Here is a 22,043-nt window from a genome sequence, read left to right on the forward strand (position 1 = left end):
TTGTCTAAAGTCACGTGCGGTTAAGTATGAAGTGAATTATACAAAATTACGACACAGAGAATTCTTACCCACCGTTTGTTATTTCCTCCTTTAGCCACGACATCTTATAAACTGTCATCATTACTGCCCAACTGTATTTGGTTTGGTCACAATGTTACATCAAATGCACTATTCCAGGAGTCCACCAAACGCAGACTCAAGCTCATCATACATGCGCGCGCCATTCACACATGCCATGCATACTCTACATCGATACGTACGTAAAACACGTGTACACTCCGGAGAACACACGTTTTAAACGCACGCACAGCAGCAATTCAAGCAAGGCAAACCTCGATCTTTCTCTCCTACTCATTCACTCTCTCCATTGCATTTTCTTCTTCTCCATTTTGTTCTTTCTCTCTTTCGCTCTCTCTCTCTCTCTCTCTCGCTCTTTCTTCCCGCCTACCCCCCGTTCTCTCATTTCACTCTTTCTCAAGGATGGATTCCCTCGAGTTCGTCGGAAGCAGCGGACAGATTTTTGGGGCACATCGTGCACAACACACGTTAGTCAATCGGCCATTTGTCGTCGGAGGTCGTGTGTGAATGGCTAAGGGAAATTAGATCGGAGGGTGGTGCTGGAGTGGACGTCGGGGGTTCAAGGTCAACGAGGGCTCGGTGCAGGTGGGCTTGGCCGGGGGTCAGGCTCGCTCACTATGCTGTGTGGTATACCGGTTAATCCAGCAGTAGGAGGAGCTGAAGTAGGGCCTCCAGCCCCACCGCCGCCTACCGTTGGACCCGTGGGGCCTGTAGGACCCCCGGCGCCTGCACCGCCTGCAGAGGAGTTCGGTCCGCCACCACCCCCACCACCACCGCCGCCGACGACGGAATGCCCACCAGGAGGTGGGGGTGCAGAATCGTGAGGAGTCGTTGAATGCGCCTGTTGAACGGGCAGCCCCCCGGAATAGTATCCGCCGTTGATCCCCTCAGGGTAGCTGCTGGAGAAAGCGAAAAGAAATTGGCCACTTCGATAAATGCCTTTTACAAAGTGCCCAATCGATCTTAGGAAATCCAAAGGTTCGAACGCTTCTAACCACGTTACTTTACACACTCGATTCTCTTTCCATGTAATACGAGTTAACATCTGCTTGAAAATCTGTTTCTGTAAAAATTACGATATCTTTTTCCCCGGTGTAAGAGAAACAAATGCAACGATACTAAAAAAAGTAATACCCTACGCTGATTTCTTTTTTTATTGATGTCTTTTTCTTTTTCTTTTTTTCTTTTTCTTTTTTTTTTTCTTTTTTAAGTTAAGCTGAACTTTCTTTATTTAACATACGAACGAAGCTTACCCGGTCGAGGAAAGGAAGTATTCCTTGTTCACGCAGTTTCGCAAGCAGTCGGGTATACGACCAACAATGGCTCTTCGTATTTCACTGGCTGCCATCTCACGCAATTCGGTGCAGCTTGCATCGCTGTAGAACGCTGCATGTGGTGTACACAATAGATTGGGTGCGTCTTTCAAAGGACCTATAGAACACATACAGAAATACGCTACTTTACTATCCCTTCAATATTCATGAATCAATTTTCACGCGCGCGCTTCACATTAAGCAAATCCAATAATAGCGAAATCAAATTTGTATATATAAGCAATGTACAGTAATATACATGACTGATTAATGAACTCATTAATATTGAATACACTATAATACTATGTTAATAAATCATTAAGATATCGTCATGTAATTAACATTTCAGAGCATTGGATTATAAGAATGTTTCAAAAAATCATTTTTGCAGACGATATCTTAAAACGTACAATAATATATTCAATATTATGCTAATATAATAATTATCCGATTTGTTCGGTATTGTGCTTTATATCAATACTTGTCTGCTATCAATTTTCTCTCTGTAGTTATATTCTTGCACACATATGTTTTGTTGTTGGTTGTGTTTGATGTTGCATCAACTGCTCACAGTTATTAGCGATTATATTTAATTTTTAAAACTCCTTTCGTTTCTTCTGTATATCAAGAGTGCAATGAAACAAAAATACCTGATTCTATATCGTAAACTGCGTAATATTGAAGTTTTTCTACACCTTGCAATAATTTATATTTATGATATGAGTAAAAATATATTCTTTCTATACTATCTATACATAAGAAAATTTGAAATTTTACATTTTGCATATCTTAAATATTTCTCTTTTTCTTTCTCTTTCTTTTCTCTTTTTCTTTTTTTTTTTTTCTTCTTCTGAGCGTTACCTTAGTTGCATGAGCTTACATTATCCAATAGCGAAGAAGGAGGATCAAGATGATGAAGGAAAACGTTAGTTACGTGAGAGAGGGGTTAGGTGGTATGGATAGATAAAACTCACACTGCGATGACTGACCCTGAAAAACATTGTATGGCTCATTTTCGTGTACATCAAGTGCTGCTGCACGAATTCTGCCTTGTTTCAACGCTGCGGCCAATGCGTCATCATCAACCAGACCACCCCTTGCTGTATTGACTAAGAAAGCGCCAGGTCTCATCTACGATACAAGAAGTTAATGTGAATAAAATACAAAAAAATACAGAATTTATCGCAGATAATTTTAATCTTTAACAAGGTTGTTTATCTGTATCTTTATATATTGCATTGTTATTGCAAGATACATTTACAAAAAGGAAAGAAATTTTCCTATAAAAAAAAAAAAAAACTTCAAATTTGGCCTGTAATACCTGTTTGATGGTGAATTCATTAATAAGATGATGATTGTGCTCGTTCAAGGTACAATGCAAGGATACACAGTCTGACTGGAATAGCAAATCCTGTAATAAATCATATAATTATAAGTTTTATAGAATATAACTGAGATTGCTACACTATTACCTTAAAAAGAAAAAAAAAAAAAAAAAGAAAAAAAGAAAAGAAAGAAAAACGACAACAACATTGATATCAAACCTGTAATGTGTAGACCCTGTTAAGACCAAGAGATTTCTCAATCCCGTCTGGTAGATAGGGATCATAAAAAATGACAGTGAAACCAAAGGCTTTGGCACGCAGGGCAACTGCAGAACCAATCCTGCCTAACCCAACTATACCAAGTGTGTCTCCCCGTATCCTCGCACATCCTGTTGCGGCTTCCCTGACCTAGGAGACATCAAATATCAAATTGGACTTTTAATACTTCTGCTACGTAGCACAATAAATATACCATGCACATTTCAAAATTCTTACCTGTTCCGGACCTGTGAATTTCTTTCCCTCGCGTACCATGTTTGCCAACCAATATGTACGTCGATATAAATTTAGAATAAGACAAAGGGTAGTGTCAGCTACTTCTTCAACACCATATCCAGGCACATTGCACACAGCGATACCAAGTTCCCCTGCTGCCTTGACATCTATATTATCTACCCCAGATCCAATTCTAACAATGATTCGTAATGTTTTGAATTTTTCGAGATCTTCCTTTGTTAGAATTATAGTGTGCCACATTAGTGCACCTACTGCCTCATTTAATACCTACAGGAAGGTTATAGTAACATCTCGATGAATTATTACAAATAATAAAATAAAAGATGTTCCTTAATCAAAAGAAATTTTAATAACACAGAATACACATTACAGACAGATAACTTACCTTTTCATGAATTTCTGATGTCGACTGTGCGTCACAGAAGGCTACTGTTGCAACATCTTTGAGAATCGGCATTTCAATAGAACAGTCTCGACCATCTAACAAAGCCACTAATGGTCGTGTCTGAATGGGTCCATTTGCAATAGGACCCCTCAGGCTATCCATTCGAGGGCGTTTGGGCATCATCTTCCGTTTGTCCATCGGTCAAACAGCCCCCCCAATTTTTATATTTTTCACTTGTACTTTCAGTGTCACTAAGAATGTCTGCTTTCTTCCAAGGAAGTCCTACAGTCCACTGACAAGGAAGCCTCTGAGTATATCTTAAAATACAGTTTTGCACTTTTATGCTTTGTCACACAAATTGCTTCTCTAACACTGATTTCTGGTCGGTTTTTGGACAAGGACCGCCGAACCCCCAACGCATCACGACTTGTTGAACACCGTCTCCTGAAAATTTCAAATAAAATATCATTTAAGATATAAATCATTTGAAACCTGCCACACTTATATACATAACATAATAATATGTCTATTAATGTATGATGTTGCAATACAGTAATTAAAATATCGCTTATGCAAAGTCCACTAAGTAATAATAACGAATTAAAATTATTTATCATTTCGTAGTAATCAACTATACGTACATATTTTGCAGTTAACGTAAACAAACAACTAAATTGTATTAGAATTTATTTTATAATATTTGATGTATAAATTATACATATTAAGAGGATAAAATTTGCGGTAAAATTTCTAAAAAAAAATTTTGCCAATTACATTTATACCTTCAATAATTAAAATAATTAAAATATTAAGAAAAAAAGCGCAATACGTATGAAGTACGAACTTCGGTCAATAAACATACATTTCGACGCCTTCATGAATTTCTTCGTAGAAAAGAAATCCATGTGATACGTATGGTTGCGAATATTTCAGTCACGGATGTAATATCATGCAATGAATAGTTCGGCAAGATTTTGGTACTCAGTTAAGTGAGAAAATTTAGCATTACTTTATTTTACAGAAAGCGAAACACTTAACAGCGTGTACGAAACCGAATGTTTTAGGTTACCTTGAAACGCGCCGGCTTAACCTGCGCAGTACGCGTGTCCAGAACAGTGATAGAAGCGCTTGGAAAATATAAGAAGTTTCAAGAATATAACGTCAGTGTTATGTCAAACAAAAATACGTATGAACTTTCTACACTTCGGTGTGAGACAGCGGTAAAAATTATTGCACAGGACACACCATGTATCGAGAACGAAATTACTAGCTGGGGCAAATGTTTTTGGAACTGATAATAGAATGGCTGGCTTTGGTTAGTGGGTCGACGTTTTCAGCCCATTTTCGGCAGCAATTGTAAACCAATCATGATGCATTTGCACGCTTAATGTCCGATTAACTGCTTAGTAACTCATAAATTCCAGTTCTCAGAATCCTGGTATCTACTAATATGATTAATACGCAAGCAACTATACGAAAACAGAAAATATGTTCGATAAGAGTCGATTTAGTACCCGGTGCTTTTATATGGCGGAACGGAAAAATGCTGAACCAGCGAAGTTCCATAAGAAAGTAGAGAAACTGACACGTGGCGCCCTCGTCAGACGCCGTCACCACACGACAATTAACCAAGATCATCAAAAATGAATCAAACTTTCTTCAAAGTACTTCAATATGGTATTCTTGACAATTGGTATAACCTAGACTAGTACTACTTACGTGTAGTACTATAGAATATTCTCTGATGAATTACAATTCAAACAACCTTCTCTTCTCTGTTCGGAAATAGAAAATTCTACGTTACTTTAACTGCTTTATACTAAAGAAATTGCGAACAAACATACACTTATCGTTATACCCTATAATTAATTTTCAGAGCGCGTTAATCGACTTAATCGTCTTAAATAGAAATCCATAATGCTAATTTTCTAGCCTGTTATGTCAACTATTTTTCCCATTCAGCTTTTTCATTGACACTCAACGACACAGATTGAGATCTCGTTTGTTACAAGTGCTCGCAGAGATTTCTTCAGTGAGTTTATAGTAGTTGGCCCGCCGTAGCAGAAACATTCTATGTGGTAAGGTTAATATAAGATAAATGATACACATTAAGAATGTTTAATCTGTGGGTCAATACACACAAGCAATCGGAAACACAGTCCGCAGAGAAGGCTACAAAATGAGATCGCTGCTGGCCTCAGCGAAAGCGAGGATGCGATACTAACGTAGAGTGCAAACCCAAGCACTTTGACTTGGGCACATGTTGTGCCAACTCAGCGAAAATGCAAGCTCATATCATCAAAAGGAGGAGAGGCAAGGAAGCGAGATTAAGCCCTTGTTCGACAGCTGGCAACGTATATCATACGTAATACACGTACAGTTCGTAACATGGAGGAGCAATGTATTGAGGAAGTGCGCTCCGAAAGAACATTTTTATTTATTATACAGTTCCGCGCATGAATAAATGATTACGATGATGAAATATACCCAATGTTACTATGTTAGTTATAATCTTTACTTCCTCCTCGCATTTACGAATAAGTAAACAAACAAATATTACAAGACCTAATCTTCAAATCCATCTTTTATTTTTTTTATTGTTTTCTAGACGATTTTTATGATATAAATTTGTATTATAAAATGAAGTTTTGTTAAAATTTTATCAATTAACAAAGTACTTAGAGGAGCCAGGCATCATCTTGTATGTAATGTTTACAACTTATAAGGTTCGCTTGTCAATGTTCCTTACAGCAATGAAAGCTTCTCAAAAGTTATCAAAAGATATTCTAGAACGAGTTAAAAATTCATCGAGCTTTTAGAACGAACGTTTCGACTAAGCGGTCGAATTCAACCCTTTAGCTTAATCTCAGTGTGCAACAGAGTTTTTCGAGTTACAGATACAACGATGAAGGGTGGCGGAGAGGAAGGTGGTGAGGGAGGCGAGGGAGGTGAGGGAGATGAGGGAGGAGAGGGGAAAAGCAGAGCAAGGGTGGGGCAACGAAGCTGCCGGTGGGATGGGGAGCTATGAGGGCGAAGTTATCCAATTATTGTCTAACCTGGGAGCAACTTTACTTGGCGGAGAACCGTTGGTGGGAGGGAAGCTCGTCCTGCCAACTCTCTCCCTTCCTACAATCGAGCCACGATAAAGTAAAGTTTGTTTCAAAACTTACCGCGCGGAGAGGTGACTAGGTTTTTGTTAGTGACACGTGAAATTCAAACGACTTCAATGCGATAATAATCGCGGCAAATTTTTTTATATCGACCGGCAAGGAGAGGAGGTGTATTCAGATTCAAGAAGGATCCCATAAATTAAGTCAAAGGTTCATTAATAATACGATCGCTACGAAACTTTTTCAGCGTGAACATTCAAGAATACGGCTACATCTTATGAATATGTAATTAGACAAAAGGAGATATAGCTATTAATTAATTAAGAATTGCATTATCCTTAAGTTTAAATTTAACTAATCGCAAGTCAGGTTAAGTTACATTATATGTTTACTTTGAGCACAGATTTCTGTTATTATATAATAAGAGCGTTAATATATTTGTAAAAGATATGTACATGCATCTTTTATTCTTGTTTCTTGAAGTCATACAATATAACGATATTATAAAGGACGGATGTGTTAAATATTCCGTGATAAATATTTCTATTAATATGGATAAGGAGTTAATTAGAATCAAATCATTTCGGTATAACAAAACCATTATTATTTGAAATTCGGTATTAGGAATGCTCATTGATAAGCGAGCTAAAAATAAACAAGTCTATTAGGAAAGTGCACTAGCGATAACATTCGTTATAATGACGCATATGGCATCGTGGAAACCTTCTTAAAGCGATGTATTGTTAGCACCAATAGATACGTATTTTAGGTCAGTTTTAAACACAAATCACGTCATTATTTTAATTACTGTTCTAAATGTTGAATATATATATATTTTAACTTCTCTCATGTCTCTTGGATATATCCGGTGTATTATGCACACGTAAATTTATCAGTTACAAATCAATATCAATTTTTAAAAAATTCTTCTACATGCTCAGAAATTTCATTTAATTAACCAAAAACCAAAGTCAATCTTCACGTTGCAAAGAATAAATTTTCCTTGTAACAATACATGTTTATCGATAAATGCAAACGAAACAAGGGATTCGTTCAAATTACGAAATAAGAATAAAGAACATGAAAGAAGGTACTCGTCCAATTACGATGATAAAAATCGACGCGCCATCTGCGAGTCATCGAGAAACAGGACAACGTGGCCTCCTCTTTGTAGAAACAAAAATCGGTTGTACTCTGCGCAACGAACAACAGACGCTTAAATAAATACCCGTGCCTGAAAAGAGAGCGAGAGTTTGTTCTAAGTTGTAAATGTAAAAAACGAACGAAAACGAAAAAGAGCAAAGGAAACGGGATGGTGTGTGTGTGTGTGTGTGTGTGTGTGTGAAAGAGAGAACAGTAAAAAATCTGTCGAGTACTAGAATGGAGAAAGGAGCAGAAGAAACTTGTCCAATTATGATGACGAGTATCGGTGTCGGCGTTCGGGCATTCTCATCCTTGGGCACAACGGAATGGTCGGCAAAGGGGTAAAGAGAGGGGCTGTTGCTCCGGTACCTTCCGCCTCCACGTTCGTCTCTCCAGCGGGCAACGAGCGAACGGCCATGAGTGTAGAAAGGCAGGGAGGGAAGGAGGAAAGGGAGAAGGAGAAGAGGAGAGGCGACTACTTAAAGTTGGCGGAAAGTTTGGTTCGGCAGCAAAGTTAACTCAGTTAAGTTCTCCGCTCCTAAAGCGAAACTTCGGTTCTCCAACGCCTGCCCTGCCAGCCTGGTTGCCTGCCTCTGCCTGGCTTGCTCTCCATCCTCTCTCCTCTCTCCTTCACCCTTTCTCTGTCTCTCCCTTCGTCTCGCGCCCGTGCTTCCTACTGTCTTGGCCATCCTTCCTTCCTCCTATATCCATTCCTACGGTGCTCCACGAATAAGCAATGTGTTTTGGAATTATCATTTTTCCGCAAACTTTCGTCCCGATGTTTCGCCGTGACGATCGATTGGCATCGACCCGCGCGCGACCGGTGTCACTCTCGTTTGCCTTCTGTGCTACTCTCTCCGTGCACCGGTCGCGTCAATCTGCGGCCTAACCATTTAGGCCCAGACCCAGGCCATCCATTTTGCAGCTGGAACGAGACGTTTTCACGTATGTACACGCGGATGCGGGTACGACGGGCAAGACTTCTTTTTTCAAAGCTTATATTTCCTCGAGCTGTGAGTGTTTGAAGAAAATTTAGCAGTTTCATGTGCCCGTTCTTAAGAGTGTTGCTCTTAAGATGATTTGCATAAATTGTTGAGCTTTCGTATGGATATAAAGTTTGAGGTGTTAAATTTAAATGACGTAATTAAGACATCCTTTTCATACGACTATTAACAATATGATCAATACACGATTCATATGTATGGTGTATATATAAAATTAAGATTATTATATGAATTGTTAAAAGATTAAGCATTTTGAAAAGATACACTTTATTAGATATAAGTCTTTGTGATTATTTCTTGTAATATTTCTGCATAAAAGTTCAAGGTCAGTAACTTATAAATTGAATTCCTTTGCTACCGGTTAAAGATTTCAAAACACAGTATAAAATTTCACGTGAAAATGGTCAAAAGTAAAAGTGACTTGGAAACAGCTAGGCAAAGCCTGTAAACTTCAACGAAACGTTTCAGGAAGAAAGATGTTTCTCCCACTTGCCTGAGAACTCTGCCCCCTCCCGCGGCCACAGTGGCAGGCAACGATCGAAATTCCAAGACGAAGTTTACGAGATTCCAAGGAAAGCGCGAGTTTCGCTTGCGTTCATCGTTGCCTTTCTTCGCGTACGTACGTGTATAGGAGCTTGTAAGCATCGTTTTGTAACAGATACCAGTCAGCATCAACTGCGTACTGTCCCTCCTTTGATGGTACGCCAGAACAAAAAAGAAACCGGTCGAGTCGGTACTTACGAAGAGGTTTAGCTTTCAGGGTTCATGTATGTATGTACATAGTTTGAAAAGAAGTTACGACCGTTCTCCTGGCCAAACGGAGGGAAAGAACTTTCCTGCGCCAATAATTTTTTGGAGCAAAAAATTATTCAGACGTGGAAAAGAAGCAGTTTCGTATTTAGATGTTTTAACTAAATTGTAAATGGTTTTGACGTTGCGCAAACGTTATTTCCTGGTACTTCTTGCACTACTGAACTAATATTATCAGCAAAATTTTACCAATCGCGACTTGCAAGTTATCAATGCTCTCACTAATAAATTCTCTTGGATAACAAGTCTAATAAAATAGCAAAACAAGCAAAATTCTACAAACGAACTTAACAAATTATTCGACATAAAATTGTAAAAATTGTTTGTGCAGTGAAAGCTTGTAACAAACAACTCATTACTTGTCAATATACTAATATTAACAATTAATAGTTTATTAGTATTATTAACCAGTAAATTATATCAATCTTTGACATTACATATATTAAGTATATCATTACTAAATTATTGCGCAAGAGAAGACACTTGCTATTCATTTGAATGTAGAATGCGAAATTATTAGAAAACGCTACACAATTGTACGCTATTACATGGATTAAAATTAATTTCTTTTATCTTCTTAATTTAAATTTTTTACAAATTTCGAAAATGCAACTGGAAATGCGCAAGAATCGCCTTATTTAAAGTAGTAGGAGTGAGATAATTTATTTATAATAATTTGATAACGAGATTATGTAGGTAGAAATCTTTAAGTAAACAGATAATATATTTGAAGATCATAAGATACGCATGATGATTCATAGAAATGAAAGATAATACTTAGTCGTAGGACATACATATCTACGCGTTAAATCGAATGTAGTATGTATATATTTATGTGGAAAATTTTTGAAATGGTTTTTGCTCCATCATATTGAATTAACTGATTCTTCGTCAAAGAGAATAGATTAAATCCTTATTTCAATAATTTATGATAATACCAATAAATCAGTTGATAATGTTTGAAAGAAAATACGGTAGCATTTTAATTACTCCTAACGTTTTTCTTAATAACGACAGCTTATAAATTATTGTATATATCGCTTATGTTCACGCGATATCTTTTTACATACTTATTTAGTATGTAAATTCAATTCACGAAGTATTACTATATATCTATGAATCATCTCGAATTATTTTGAAGATAAGACTAATTTTTCCGTACCGTTAATTCATTTAATATTTGCTCTTGTAACATACTAAAACAATTATTTTCTTCCTTCTCTTCGTAAAACTAAAAGGATTTGTAAATTAGCCCTAATATGATTTTTCGAAAATTTTAACAAAATAAAAAAGATCGAGAGAAAGCAGAATAACTAAGGAAAGGAAAAGAAAACAGAAAAGAAAAAGTAATAAGAAAACAAGATAAACAAGAAATGGTTGAACTCTGTAAATTCATTCGCCGTGTCGGCCTTGAGATCGCACTCGGTTCTGCAAATGTCGATGCACATGCAAAGTGCGCTCGAAGCACGAACCTCCGTGTCTGCCTCCTCTTTTACACACTGATCGATATAGGTGCACGCATTAATAACTTGCTGCCTTTGCACCGTGACAGTCAAATCGGCTCACCCAGTGACTCATCCCGGCTCGCGCGAGTAGTATTCGAGTTTGTGCGAGTCAACTTGGAAAACATTTGGCTCGCTACGTTTCAGCATCGTCCCTGGGCGTTTACCTTGGCAAACTATTCCTCGGCAGGATTTACGGATCCATTCAAGCGCCGCGCGGTTCGTGTTCGCGCAAAAGGAACAACGACGATAGCAGAAAAATTCAGCGTTAAAGATTCCCAAGTTGGTGGAAACTTTTAATTAGCCACTGACAAAAGGCGTCGCCAGTTACGTTCGTTGAACAAAAGCGATAATAGGAGCAACGACGGTAAACTGACGGTACAATCGTTCGTCGCTTCAAACTTTCAACCAGTAATAACCTACAGAGCAAAAGCGTGCAACAGAGTGTACGTGGGAGAAAGTGTACAAGAGCACGGACTCGTGTCGAGTCACTACACACATTCGTTGCATTCATATCTGAAACCTTGAAGACAGAGAGAGGCCGACAGGTGGCGAGTGGAACGACTCGAGCACACGGAACGCTCCTCAAAACCGTTTAACATCCCTTTAAGCGTCTCCATGCCGGCCGACGAGTGACGTTAAATCAGATCTGACCGTGCGCGCGCACGGTCGCGGTCCGTTCGAGTATTACGATGCAAAGAATTGTTACGGCATCTCTTGTACGAGAGATCCATCCATTCGCATAACTCTGCCTCACCACTGCACCGCGCGCGGTCGGGTTAAGAAGGACTCGATCGAGAAGCATACAGAAAAAGAACAATGCCAGTGCGGCTGAAGACATGTGCCAGCTCGTGTCTCCTTCTATTCATGGGTAGGGGAACGCGATGAATATACCCTTGTTGAGTTTCAAAGTTACATACACTCCGTCGACTTCGCCAACCCCTCCTTCTTGACGGTTCCCTATATCCTCTTCCGCTCTGAATCAGAATTTTCCACATAAACCGCGACAACTTTTCTTATTGTTTCCGCGCCCATTCTAGACGCGCTTCACGGAATAAATCACTTCCAAAGAAACAAAGAAAGTTGTTCGTAAAACCTTCCATACGCTGCTACTACACACTATGCCTCACTGGATATATTAAAAATACAAAAGAAAAAATGAAAAGGAACAGGCTCAGTAGTAATCATTATTATCGTAAATACGTTGAAGAAAATCCAGCGAAGTTCAGCGAATCGACGACAAGATTTCCAAAGAAACCGGTTCGGGCTGAGAACCTCGTAGTTTTAATTCTAGTTAAGAAGAAACTTAGCGAGATATTAAATTAATTTGAGCGCGAACGCAGTCAGGACAGAATTTTCCCATGCGAGATCTATCCAGCGAAATGAATGATTTTTAGAGGCACGATAATCTAAAGAACACATCGTTCGGAGAAATACGCAATACTTACACACATATATCTATGTATATTGTACGCGCTCGACGCGTTGATTAGCACAATATCTCAAATCAATCGAGCAAGGAAGGACTAATAACTCCTAGAGAAATGATAATCCATTAGCGAAGCGTAATGACCTATAACCCATTAGGCGCAACGGTTACATGGAGAACAAGTTCGTCCACGTATTAGAGCGGCCAATTTATAACTTACTTCACGCACGCTGGCGTCCCCGCGTAAGAACGTCCGAGAACGGCTCAAGTATGTGAGAGAGTGCGCGTATAAAAGCGACCTCACGGGGCCGCAAGTATATACAAACGATTTTCTCTCTCTCCTCTATGCGCGCGATTCACCAGCATGGAAGCAGCAGCAGCAGCAGCAGCAGCAGCACCGATGAGTGAGTCCCGCGTACACTTATTTTCTCGTGGATGTGCCCATGTACACCTACGTGCGTGCTTGCTACGTAATACGTACGCAGAGGACATAAAACTTGCTTCTCCTGTCTTCCCCGTCACTCTTTTGCCTCCTTTCCCGTTCTCTCTCTCTCTCTCTCTGCCTTCCCTACCCCTTTCTCTTTCTGCTGTGTGATCGTCCCCAACGTTCGTCGCGTCAGCTCGACCTATGCGCGCGCGGCGCACACCTATACAGAGTTACAGCGGGTTAGGACAAGTGCGTAGAGAGCGGCAGAGAGTAGTTTCATGGAGTTTAGTTCCTCGTAGTGGATATGGCATCTTGACTCCTAGTAGTGGAGTGTGGCAAGCAATGGCCGGCCCGATCGATGTCTCGGCAACTTCCCACCCTCGACAGTCTGCCCCTCTCTTCACGACACGTCCCCTCTCACCCTCGCCCCGCTTTGGCACCCTACTCTCCGGCTTTCCTCATCCCAACCGTCAGACTCCCCGTCTCGCCCAACCACCTCCCGCTGTCCCCATCCTCCGACACATCGAACTAAATCCCGGAGCTGCTTACTGCTTCCAAGTCTGTTTACAATGGCGATGTGCTACCCCCATTATCCTAGGGTCGTACTTCACGTTCGGACTACATCACCTCAATGACGACAGCGACGAGTTTCGTTTTCTTAACTTTGTATATTTCTTTCGAACGATCCACACCTTTTCTCCCCCCTCCACTATCCAATATTCACGTAGCAGCCGTATCTCTATTTGTTTTATCTCGTTTATAGCGCGATTCCTGTAATCTGAAGTATTTCAGACATTTCCAGGTATATACGCGTATAGTATATTTAGCTTGGTCAATTTACTGGAAGATATTCCAACGACCGTAGTAGTTATGTACAGCGTACTGTGGGGACCTTCTTTGACTGAGCAATGAATACGGAGATACATGATACGCGTCCGTTACTATCTAACCAATTACATCTCGATATCTGAGTGATCTAAATGATTGAATACTAAAGCATAGTCGATAATTTAAAGAAGAAACATTGGTAATAATCCTTAAATGCGTATTAGAATATATGGGACGTATTTGCATGATTACAAATAACCAATTTGTTGCAAGTATGATCAATGACGTCGTTTCTTTTGCGTGTTCCAGACGCATTGTTCCACGTTATTTACGTAATACATGTGCATTTATCTATTATTATAGCTATCCATGTCCGTTTTCCGCAAGACTGGCAGAAACGAATAGCAATATCTATATTTTCATTCCATTGTACAGGCATTGTAGAAATCGATTGCCTGTAGCCTGAATAGCATAGCAGTAATTACGCTTTTCCCTATTCTCGATTATTTGTACAAGAAGAAGCGGCCCATGACGAAAAGAAATCAGGATGCATACGAAACAGTTTCCAACGTTCCGCTGGCTGCTCGCATAGAAATTGTCATATATCTTTTTCGCGAATCTGTACGACACGCTCTAATATCTATCGAATACCATTTGCGAGCGATACCGGGGCACTTAGTAGTGGAGAAAAAAAATGCCATTGGGTCCAATCTCGGATTTATAAACGTTTCTCTTTCTGTAGGTTTCTGCGCTCTAATATCCTAAATGAAAATACCTCTTTTAATTGACTAATTTATAAATAGTATTTCTGTGTTCTTTTCAATCGTGCTCAAATTAAAAAAAACACTCGTATATTCAATGCATATGATACTATGAGACAAGTTATCATCCTTCTACATGAATACAATTGTAATGAAAAGCTTCAAGTCAACATATCCGGTAAAATTACTATCTGTTCGAATCGCATACAACTGGCAGGAAACGGCGAAAAACGTGCCCTCTATCGTGCAGATTTTTGATTACACGACATCTAACGGAAAGCCCCGTCCTCATGCTCGACGAAACTTGAGCGACGAAACCGAAAAGAGGAGGAGAAACCTATAGCTCGTCTCTCTCCCCTGAGAGAAGTATAGCATACCCAATAGTTGAGTCAGGTCAGTTTGCTAGCCTTACATAAAAGAGGCTAAGTAACGACGAAGAGAAAGAAGATAGGAAACGTTATAAGATATACACACAGGATGAACAGGGCAAACCTGAAGAGAACAGTGCTGCGGGAGAAGAGAGGCATCGAGGCAAGAAGAGTAAGGGCAACAAGAGAACGGGTGGGGGCACCTGTTACAACCGACCAGACCGTTCTTTCGCTCTCCCTTTCCCTCTTTGTCGTGCACTCATCCACATGCCACTTAGGCTGTTACATTGAAATTTCTACGGAACGATCGGATATATACAGCGCTTCTAAAATGAGCGAACAAATTTTGGATGTGTATACTACTACCATAAACGTTTCGTCCATAACGGGACAAGATGAACTGTTCGTGCTTACTATAGAACAGAGACTGCTACGCTAATCGTTTAAACGATACGTACGTGTTTTGACTCGTCGATACATTTATGTATATAGGGTGTTCTAAAACAGAGAAAAGCATTTGGAATCTAATAGGATAATCTGGTTGCTTCTAATAAAATTTCTAAAATTTTATGATTAAAAAATAGAATAAATATTATCATTTTTGTTAATGTAAAATAGTTCGTTGAGCTTTATTTTTAAATTCATATTAAGGTAAGTTTCCATATAAAAAATATAATCTGTATTTTTCAATTTTATTAAACCGATGCAATGCTAATTTAACGTTATATGCACACTCTATGATTTTTACAGTTACCTCACTTCCTTACATAAGTAGTATCACTTACAAGACAACTTGGAGGAAAGTTTGAATGACAATATATTTATAAATAGGTATGCCCATAAGCTTTGTGTAATTGTAGTCATCCGATAAGTTGTATTTCTCGTTTAAGCCAATTCCTGGGGGCCTTAACGATGTTCACCTTGAGGATGGGAAAAGATCCCATGGACACGGAGGGGAAATACTCCCTTTCGAGTTATGGCTATCTTTTGTTTGCGACAGAGGTTTGCAAGGATAGCTGGCTAGTTTGCAAGCGTTTAAAATTGAAATAAGTATTCACCGTTAACGGTTAGAAATGGTTTTCTTTCCTAACAGAAAACTTCTCGCACGTTCTCAAGCTACTTTGAATTCTGTCACGCGAAACTAGGATGTAATTTGAACATTGGCGACGATAGCAGTGTAAACGAACAACTTCAACTACCTTCGTGAATGAGACTACAAATAATATATTCACATAATTGGATCTTAATCAGCACCCGTTAATAATCTAATCGGAGTAACTATAACGGAGATAAGTTATGTATGATTAGGTGTGGTAGGCCAGATTAAAGTTATTTGAGATTTTTCAAGGGCTATTAATCACGGATATTTCAAGGTCAGTTTCACCTTGTCAACTGAGGTCACATATTCCTATCATATCCATGTAATATAGGTAACCCCAAAATACATTCTGTAAGATAAGGTAAATTTTCCTTAATTGTTTGTAAACCATTTTCATAAATATCAACAAATATTTTGTTATCATGACTAGGTACTCGTCATCGATATTTTTATAAAAGTATGTAGTAAACGACTAGCTAAAATTATACTCTATTCAACTCGTTAAATGAATTCGGGACATACGTTAAAACAAGTAAGTATTCACAGTGATTTTATAAAAAGAAATTCAGTATGTTTTTCTTCTAAATCAGAAAAATCCCTGTAACGAACAAAAAATGACTGCGACCTATAAAAAAAAAAAGTCACTTCCGCGACTGTGAACGTGGGATCTGTCCCCCATCGTGAAGATAAACAAAACGCACTCGAAAAGCTTTGGTCGTTTATTTTAGAAACAGCCTGTAGAGCGCCGCTTCTCTCTGCAGCCCGTGGACAATCGACGTAACCACTCTCTCGTGCCTTTTACCGCACTTGTACGGATCCCGGACGAAGTGTAACGATGCCGAGAGATCGATAATAACCGCCGCGGTTTGGTTCCACCCGAGCCTCGTACGAGACAGGGACACTTTTTTCCTCCCCCCTCTCGACGATCCTGCTATCTCTCTCTTTATCTGGCCAGCTTTCGTCATCTCTCCTCCCGTTCCTCCTCGTGGCGATTTCACGCTTTAATTACGCGACAAAAAATGACGGAAGAGCGACGACAGAGAACAAAGCCTACACAAACTTCGCTCGTGCATCCTTGTTTATACTTGTCCGCACGTTTTATTTTTTTTGAAACTTTTATTTTCCAAATAAATGTTTATCCTTCGATGAAAATAATAGCCATCGCTGCGTTAAAAAGGAAAAAAATCGGAAATCGATTATCCGTAATGGTACTTCTAATTTAACTACAAACGTTCGGGCAACTTAAGATTCGAAAATACGACACTCGTTCATTTTTCACATTATCGCGTCATTATCAGTGCAGGCGATAACATTTCTGAAGAGGTACATAGGTACGTGTTCCTGCGACGCATCTGTATCCCATCGAAGACTATGCAAGTCGTGTAATGAACTGATTTAGCTCAGCGCGCGTTATACGACACGCCAATACGACAAACAGGCAATAATAATCAAACAAATTTCACAAACGCTTGAAATGTTGCTCTTATTTCGGATGCTTAATAACAGGTACACGCTAGATAGTTTTGTGAAAAGAAAGTGACAGCGTCGCACATTTAACCGGATAGTTTCGTGTTTAGGAGATGACATAATCGCAACATACATATCTTTCTGTGCGACCCGAGTCTGGAACAAACAATAACAAATTCATTCTTCTGGCGACCTCGTGGTTCACTATGAACCATGAATCATCGATAAATAGTAAACCAAATGACAACAAAAATTCTAAGCCACGCACCGTCCCACGACCCGTACGCGCGACATATTCCTTAACCGAATTGAACGCGATATATGACCCGATTATGTCCAACCGTCAGTTAATAAGCACTAAGAAGACTACTATCGATCTACTACTTGACGAAACCAAATACCGAATTATAGTCGATATTTACAAGTAACATTCTGTCATAATAAATACTATATATATTAGAATAAATATATATCGTGATGTATGAATTGTCAGGCAATTAGCAAAGAGAACGCAGAAAAAGAAAGGGAGACGTTAGGCGGACAGCAAAGATATTCTTGCGAACCGAGAGGGCCTAAATAAAGGAAAAACGCGATTGGTCAGTGACGGTGGCGCGAAAACCGACCTCCTTCGTTAAACTGAGAACGACTTAACTTTCTCGAAGGATAACGCCTTCCCGTTTCCTTTCTCCTGGACGATTGCAGGAGATGGATTTACGCGGCGCCAACGAGGAAAACGTAAATATACGCGATGCCGCGCGCATACACACGGCCAGCCGTGAGTGGGTTTCTAGTAAAAAGAAACAGAAGTGTCGCGACGTGAATACAGGTCACAACATCGCTGAATAAGCAACCGAGCGCGTGTATACCCGCTGCTCTCCGCGTTCAGCAAATTACGTAAGGCCAGAACAGGAGCTCGTTTAAATACCGACACAATCAACGATGAATAAGTTACCCGTGCATGTGGCGCGCGCACCGGCGCGGTGAAACGAAATAAGGGAAACGTACGCGACGCGTTCGTTCCATATTCGCGTTAAATTCGGCGAAAGTTACGCAATCCAACATACCGTTTGGCGCCGACGTCCTGTAAGACTTGCTATTAGCCATCGAACTATGCGTACATACCGAAATTTTCCACTACCTTCGCATCATTTCTACATTTTGTATTTCACATTACAGTACACACAAACACCAAAAAGTATTTTTTTAATTCCCCACCATTCTTTTCCCTTTTTCTTCTTTTATCGTGTTCATTTTGTTTGTATAATATTATTATTACAATGTTAGGTGTTGTTTCTCATCGGAAAACGCGATGTCACGCTTCTAATATTTTGCAGTCGTTCGAACCCTACGCATTTCAGATTAGTAGGTCGTTAGCATGCTTTATCGTTTCGAACGGAAGCTTGTTAACCAAGTCCAGACAAGAACATCGAACTCGTGGAAAAACCAAACCAGTGCGTGTGTTGAAGTTGAAGTGTAAGTGGCATCGATTATGTTACAAAATATTTTTTAACTTCACTTACGCATGCACGAAAATCCAATTATGTAAACTTCGTGGTTATGTCATTTTTAATTTATAAATATCCCTTTTGTATATTATTTTTTAATAAATAATAATTGCAAAAATTTTATCAAGTTATTAAACCACGGAAGGACCATATAATTAATACTTAATTGGTGTTCGTATTATAATCTTTCTCAGAAAAGAAATAAAATAACACGATTATTCTTTTTTATCGTATCCACTCTTCGTTACTTCACAAAATTAAGAAAAACTTTTTTTTTTTTTTTTTTTTTCTTAAATTAGAAAATGGTAAATGGTAGAAAATGGTAAAAATGGATTAAACCTAATTAAAAAAAATTGAGGATAGATGGAAAAAATTGACAAACTTTTAAAATTAATTAAGTTCGTTGTATTAGTTGTGAACACTAAAACAATCGTCTACAACTTTGTATTGTAAGAGAAGCAAGCGATATATCAAATCAATCAAAGGATGGGGGGTACACGAACACGTATAAAAGATTCACGCGACAACAGCGGGACACCAGGAAACAGGACGGAAAAAGTTGAGAACCACTAAGTGCGTTCGCGGTGTCACCCACAAGCACGAATGATAATCGTTTTCGCAAAAGTTCGCTCGAACTCTGAGGAGGATGCTAATTTGTAGCACGAACGTGGTGCGATAATTAGCGACGCGTGTAAACGCGTTCCTAAATTATGTTCTCGCTTAAGAAAATTCTCTGGGATAGCGAGCGTGTGCGTATGTGTAAGTCTCTCGCGTGAAAAACGCAAAACACATTAATATGGTGTATATCACGAGATAAATAGATATGGAGAAGACAGGCTGTCGACGGAAGGAGCGAGAGATACAAATGAATGATATTCTAGAAGCGTCTATCCAAATGGCGGTCAGTCGCATGATACGTACACTTAGCAGAATAAATGATTTACATCAGACTGTACTGCACCATAGGCATTTCGCTCCTCCGACATGCTCTTCGAACGGCAAATCAAACATTTCCAGTAACGTGATTTATTAAAATGTAAAGAGGGAACATCACGCGAACTTGATTCGACCGAGTTCTCAGATACGTGTAAGTACCTGTGCATACACAGATGGACGAAGATTGAAAATTCCCTGCGAATGTTTCTTTTCATAAATGAAATTTCAAAGCATACAGCGCGAAGTGCTGCCACCTAGTAATAATTCATAACAATTTTCATACTCGTCTGATATGTCAGAAAATTCGCCTGGTTCGCACGTGCGTTTTATAGCGTAACCATAAATCGAAGGAAAATCGTACGATTCGTTCCACGCGGTAATTTAACCGGTGCAGATTTATTTCGAACAAGCACCGTTATTATACTCCTTACGACAACTTTACTTAAACAGATAAGACGCTTAATTACCCATTGGAATCCTACTCGAAAATTAACATATTGTAATGAACTTGCATATTATAGTAAAGGATGTTAAGCGTCTATACATACACAAACAAGTATACCGAGGGAAATGTGAGAAGCAAGAACATGTAACGTTTCATCGGAAAGGTTGAAGCGTTGCCGAAGGTCAACGTCAAGATACGATTACACACAATTCAGTGGAAAAGAGAGTATTTAAGTGTCGAATAGTTCGGGTTTCGCGAGGCACGAGTCGAAAACTCTGTGTAAGTTTTTAAGAGTTGAAAAGTATGGGTACAAAGAGGAGGAAAGATAGAATAATCGGGCCAGTGGCGAGAGCGGAGGGCTGAATAAAAAGAAAGGCGCGTGGCCGTTGCTGGCGCGGCGTCTCCCGCCATATCACACTAGTCCAGCACACTCGCACACTAAGTGTCATACATTCGCCATATACATATAGAGAGACGGTGGGACGGTTAAACGAAGAACTATGTATGCACTGTATTGGTACGTTCAGAGTAGAGACGGAAGATAGAAACGCATACAAATACACACGCACGAACCCGCGGAATTTTCTCCGGTGCGTGTGTGCACGCATGCACCGTGCACACCAGGGGCCGCGCGAGCGACGCACACGGCGTATACTGAGCCTCTCGGCGGCGCGATCTACGTGAGAAAAACACTGACTAACCTGTCGGAGGCGATTCTCCCAGTATTTCTTGGTCCACGGTACTCCTGGGTACTCGTGTATTTTCACCGGCTACACTGCGATCACCAAACTATTCACTCTCTCACACGGCGTTCTTACGATTGTGTCTCGATCGGGGGTATAAGCGCGGCGCCTTGACTCTGTATTACAATTCACACGGTTCTCGCGGCGTCCACGGGTGACTTCGAGCCTCCCGTGGAACGATACTCGCTCGGATACGGGCTCTGGGGTCACACGCGCCCGCCCGACGCCCCAGTTCTTACCGAAAATCTCTCGATTCGACGAAAAAATTGGTCGACAATGCGCGGAACTACGTTCGCGACTGTCTCCCTCGCTGGAGGAAAATGGCGGCCCCCGGCCATCCGAGTGACTCGCGCGCGCCACCGATGCTCTCCGTCACCGGCCGAACATATCCGAATATCACCGATCCTTTTCGAAGCCTCTACCGAACGGTTAAGTTAAATATCCGCCGAATTTTTCCAACAATTTCCAAAAATCTTTTATTCAAAATAATCTGATTTTCAAGATTTTACTTATCGTTATATCCAATCACAGATGATAAATGTGTTGATTTTATATTTATAAGCAGAATTAGTTTTGTTATAGGGCCATTAGCTTCTTCATCCTGATATCATGCATTTGAATTATTTAATGTTTACGAGAAATTTATACGCTTTTGTAATGGAAAGAATCCATAAAAATTTTCTATTTAATTAGCATTTAAAATTAAAAAGTATGGGAATAACATGTTAATATTAGCGAATAATCGAAATAAATTTTTTTTATGAGGGATGCACATGTGATTGTTTAAGATTACGATTATTTAACTGAAACCGGAGATTGTAATAAAGAATTTTTCAAAAGCTCACCTTT

The 22,043-nt window shown here is 39.6% G+C and overlaps 1 protein-coding gene across 6 annotated transcripts; it reads right to left on the minus strand.

Moving 5' to 3' along the window:
- Positions 1 to 408: 408 nt before the first annotated feature.
- On the minus strand, positions 409 to 21,535 carry CtBP (C-terminal binding protein). 6 transcript variants are annotated; one of them, XM_069128697.1, is made up of 8 exons: positions 21,153 to 21,535; positions 3,618 to 4,061; positions 3,212 to 3,499; positions 2,936 to 3,124; positions 2,713 to 2,802; positions 2,366 to 2,522; positions 1,332 to 1,509; positions 409 to 974 (listed from the first exon to the last, which is right to left on the minus strand). In XM_069128697.1, exons 2-8 carry the CDS (start codon positions 3,813 to 3,815, stop codon positions 644 to 646), a joined length of 1,431 nt encoding a protein of 476 aa, XP_068984798.1. In that variant the 5' UTR covers positions 3,816 to 4,061; positions 21,153 to 21,535; the 3' UTR covers positions 409 to 643. The 6 variants fall into 6 exon arrangements, with proteins under 6 accessions (XP_068984798.1, XP_068984795.1, XP_068984799.1 ...); XM_069128694.1 differs by having other exon boundaries at positions 409 to 977; positions 21,153 to 21,534; XM_069128698.1 differs by having other exon boundaries at positions 409 to 977; positions 2,381 to 2,522; positions 21,153 to 21,532.
- Between the last annotated feature and the right edge of the window lie 508 nt (positions 21,536 to 22,043).

The sequence above is a fragment of the Bombus flavifrons genome, chromosome 15 (genome assembly GCF_040668555.2).
Source record: "Bombus flavifrons isolate JBK064 chromosome 15, iyBomFlav1_principal, whole genome shotgun sequence".
Taxonomy (NCBI): Eukaryota; Metazoa; Arthropoda; class Insecta; order Hymenoptera; family Apidae; genus Bombus; species Bombus flavifrons.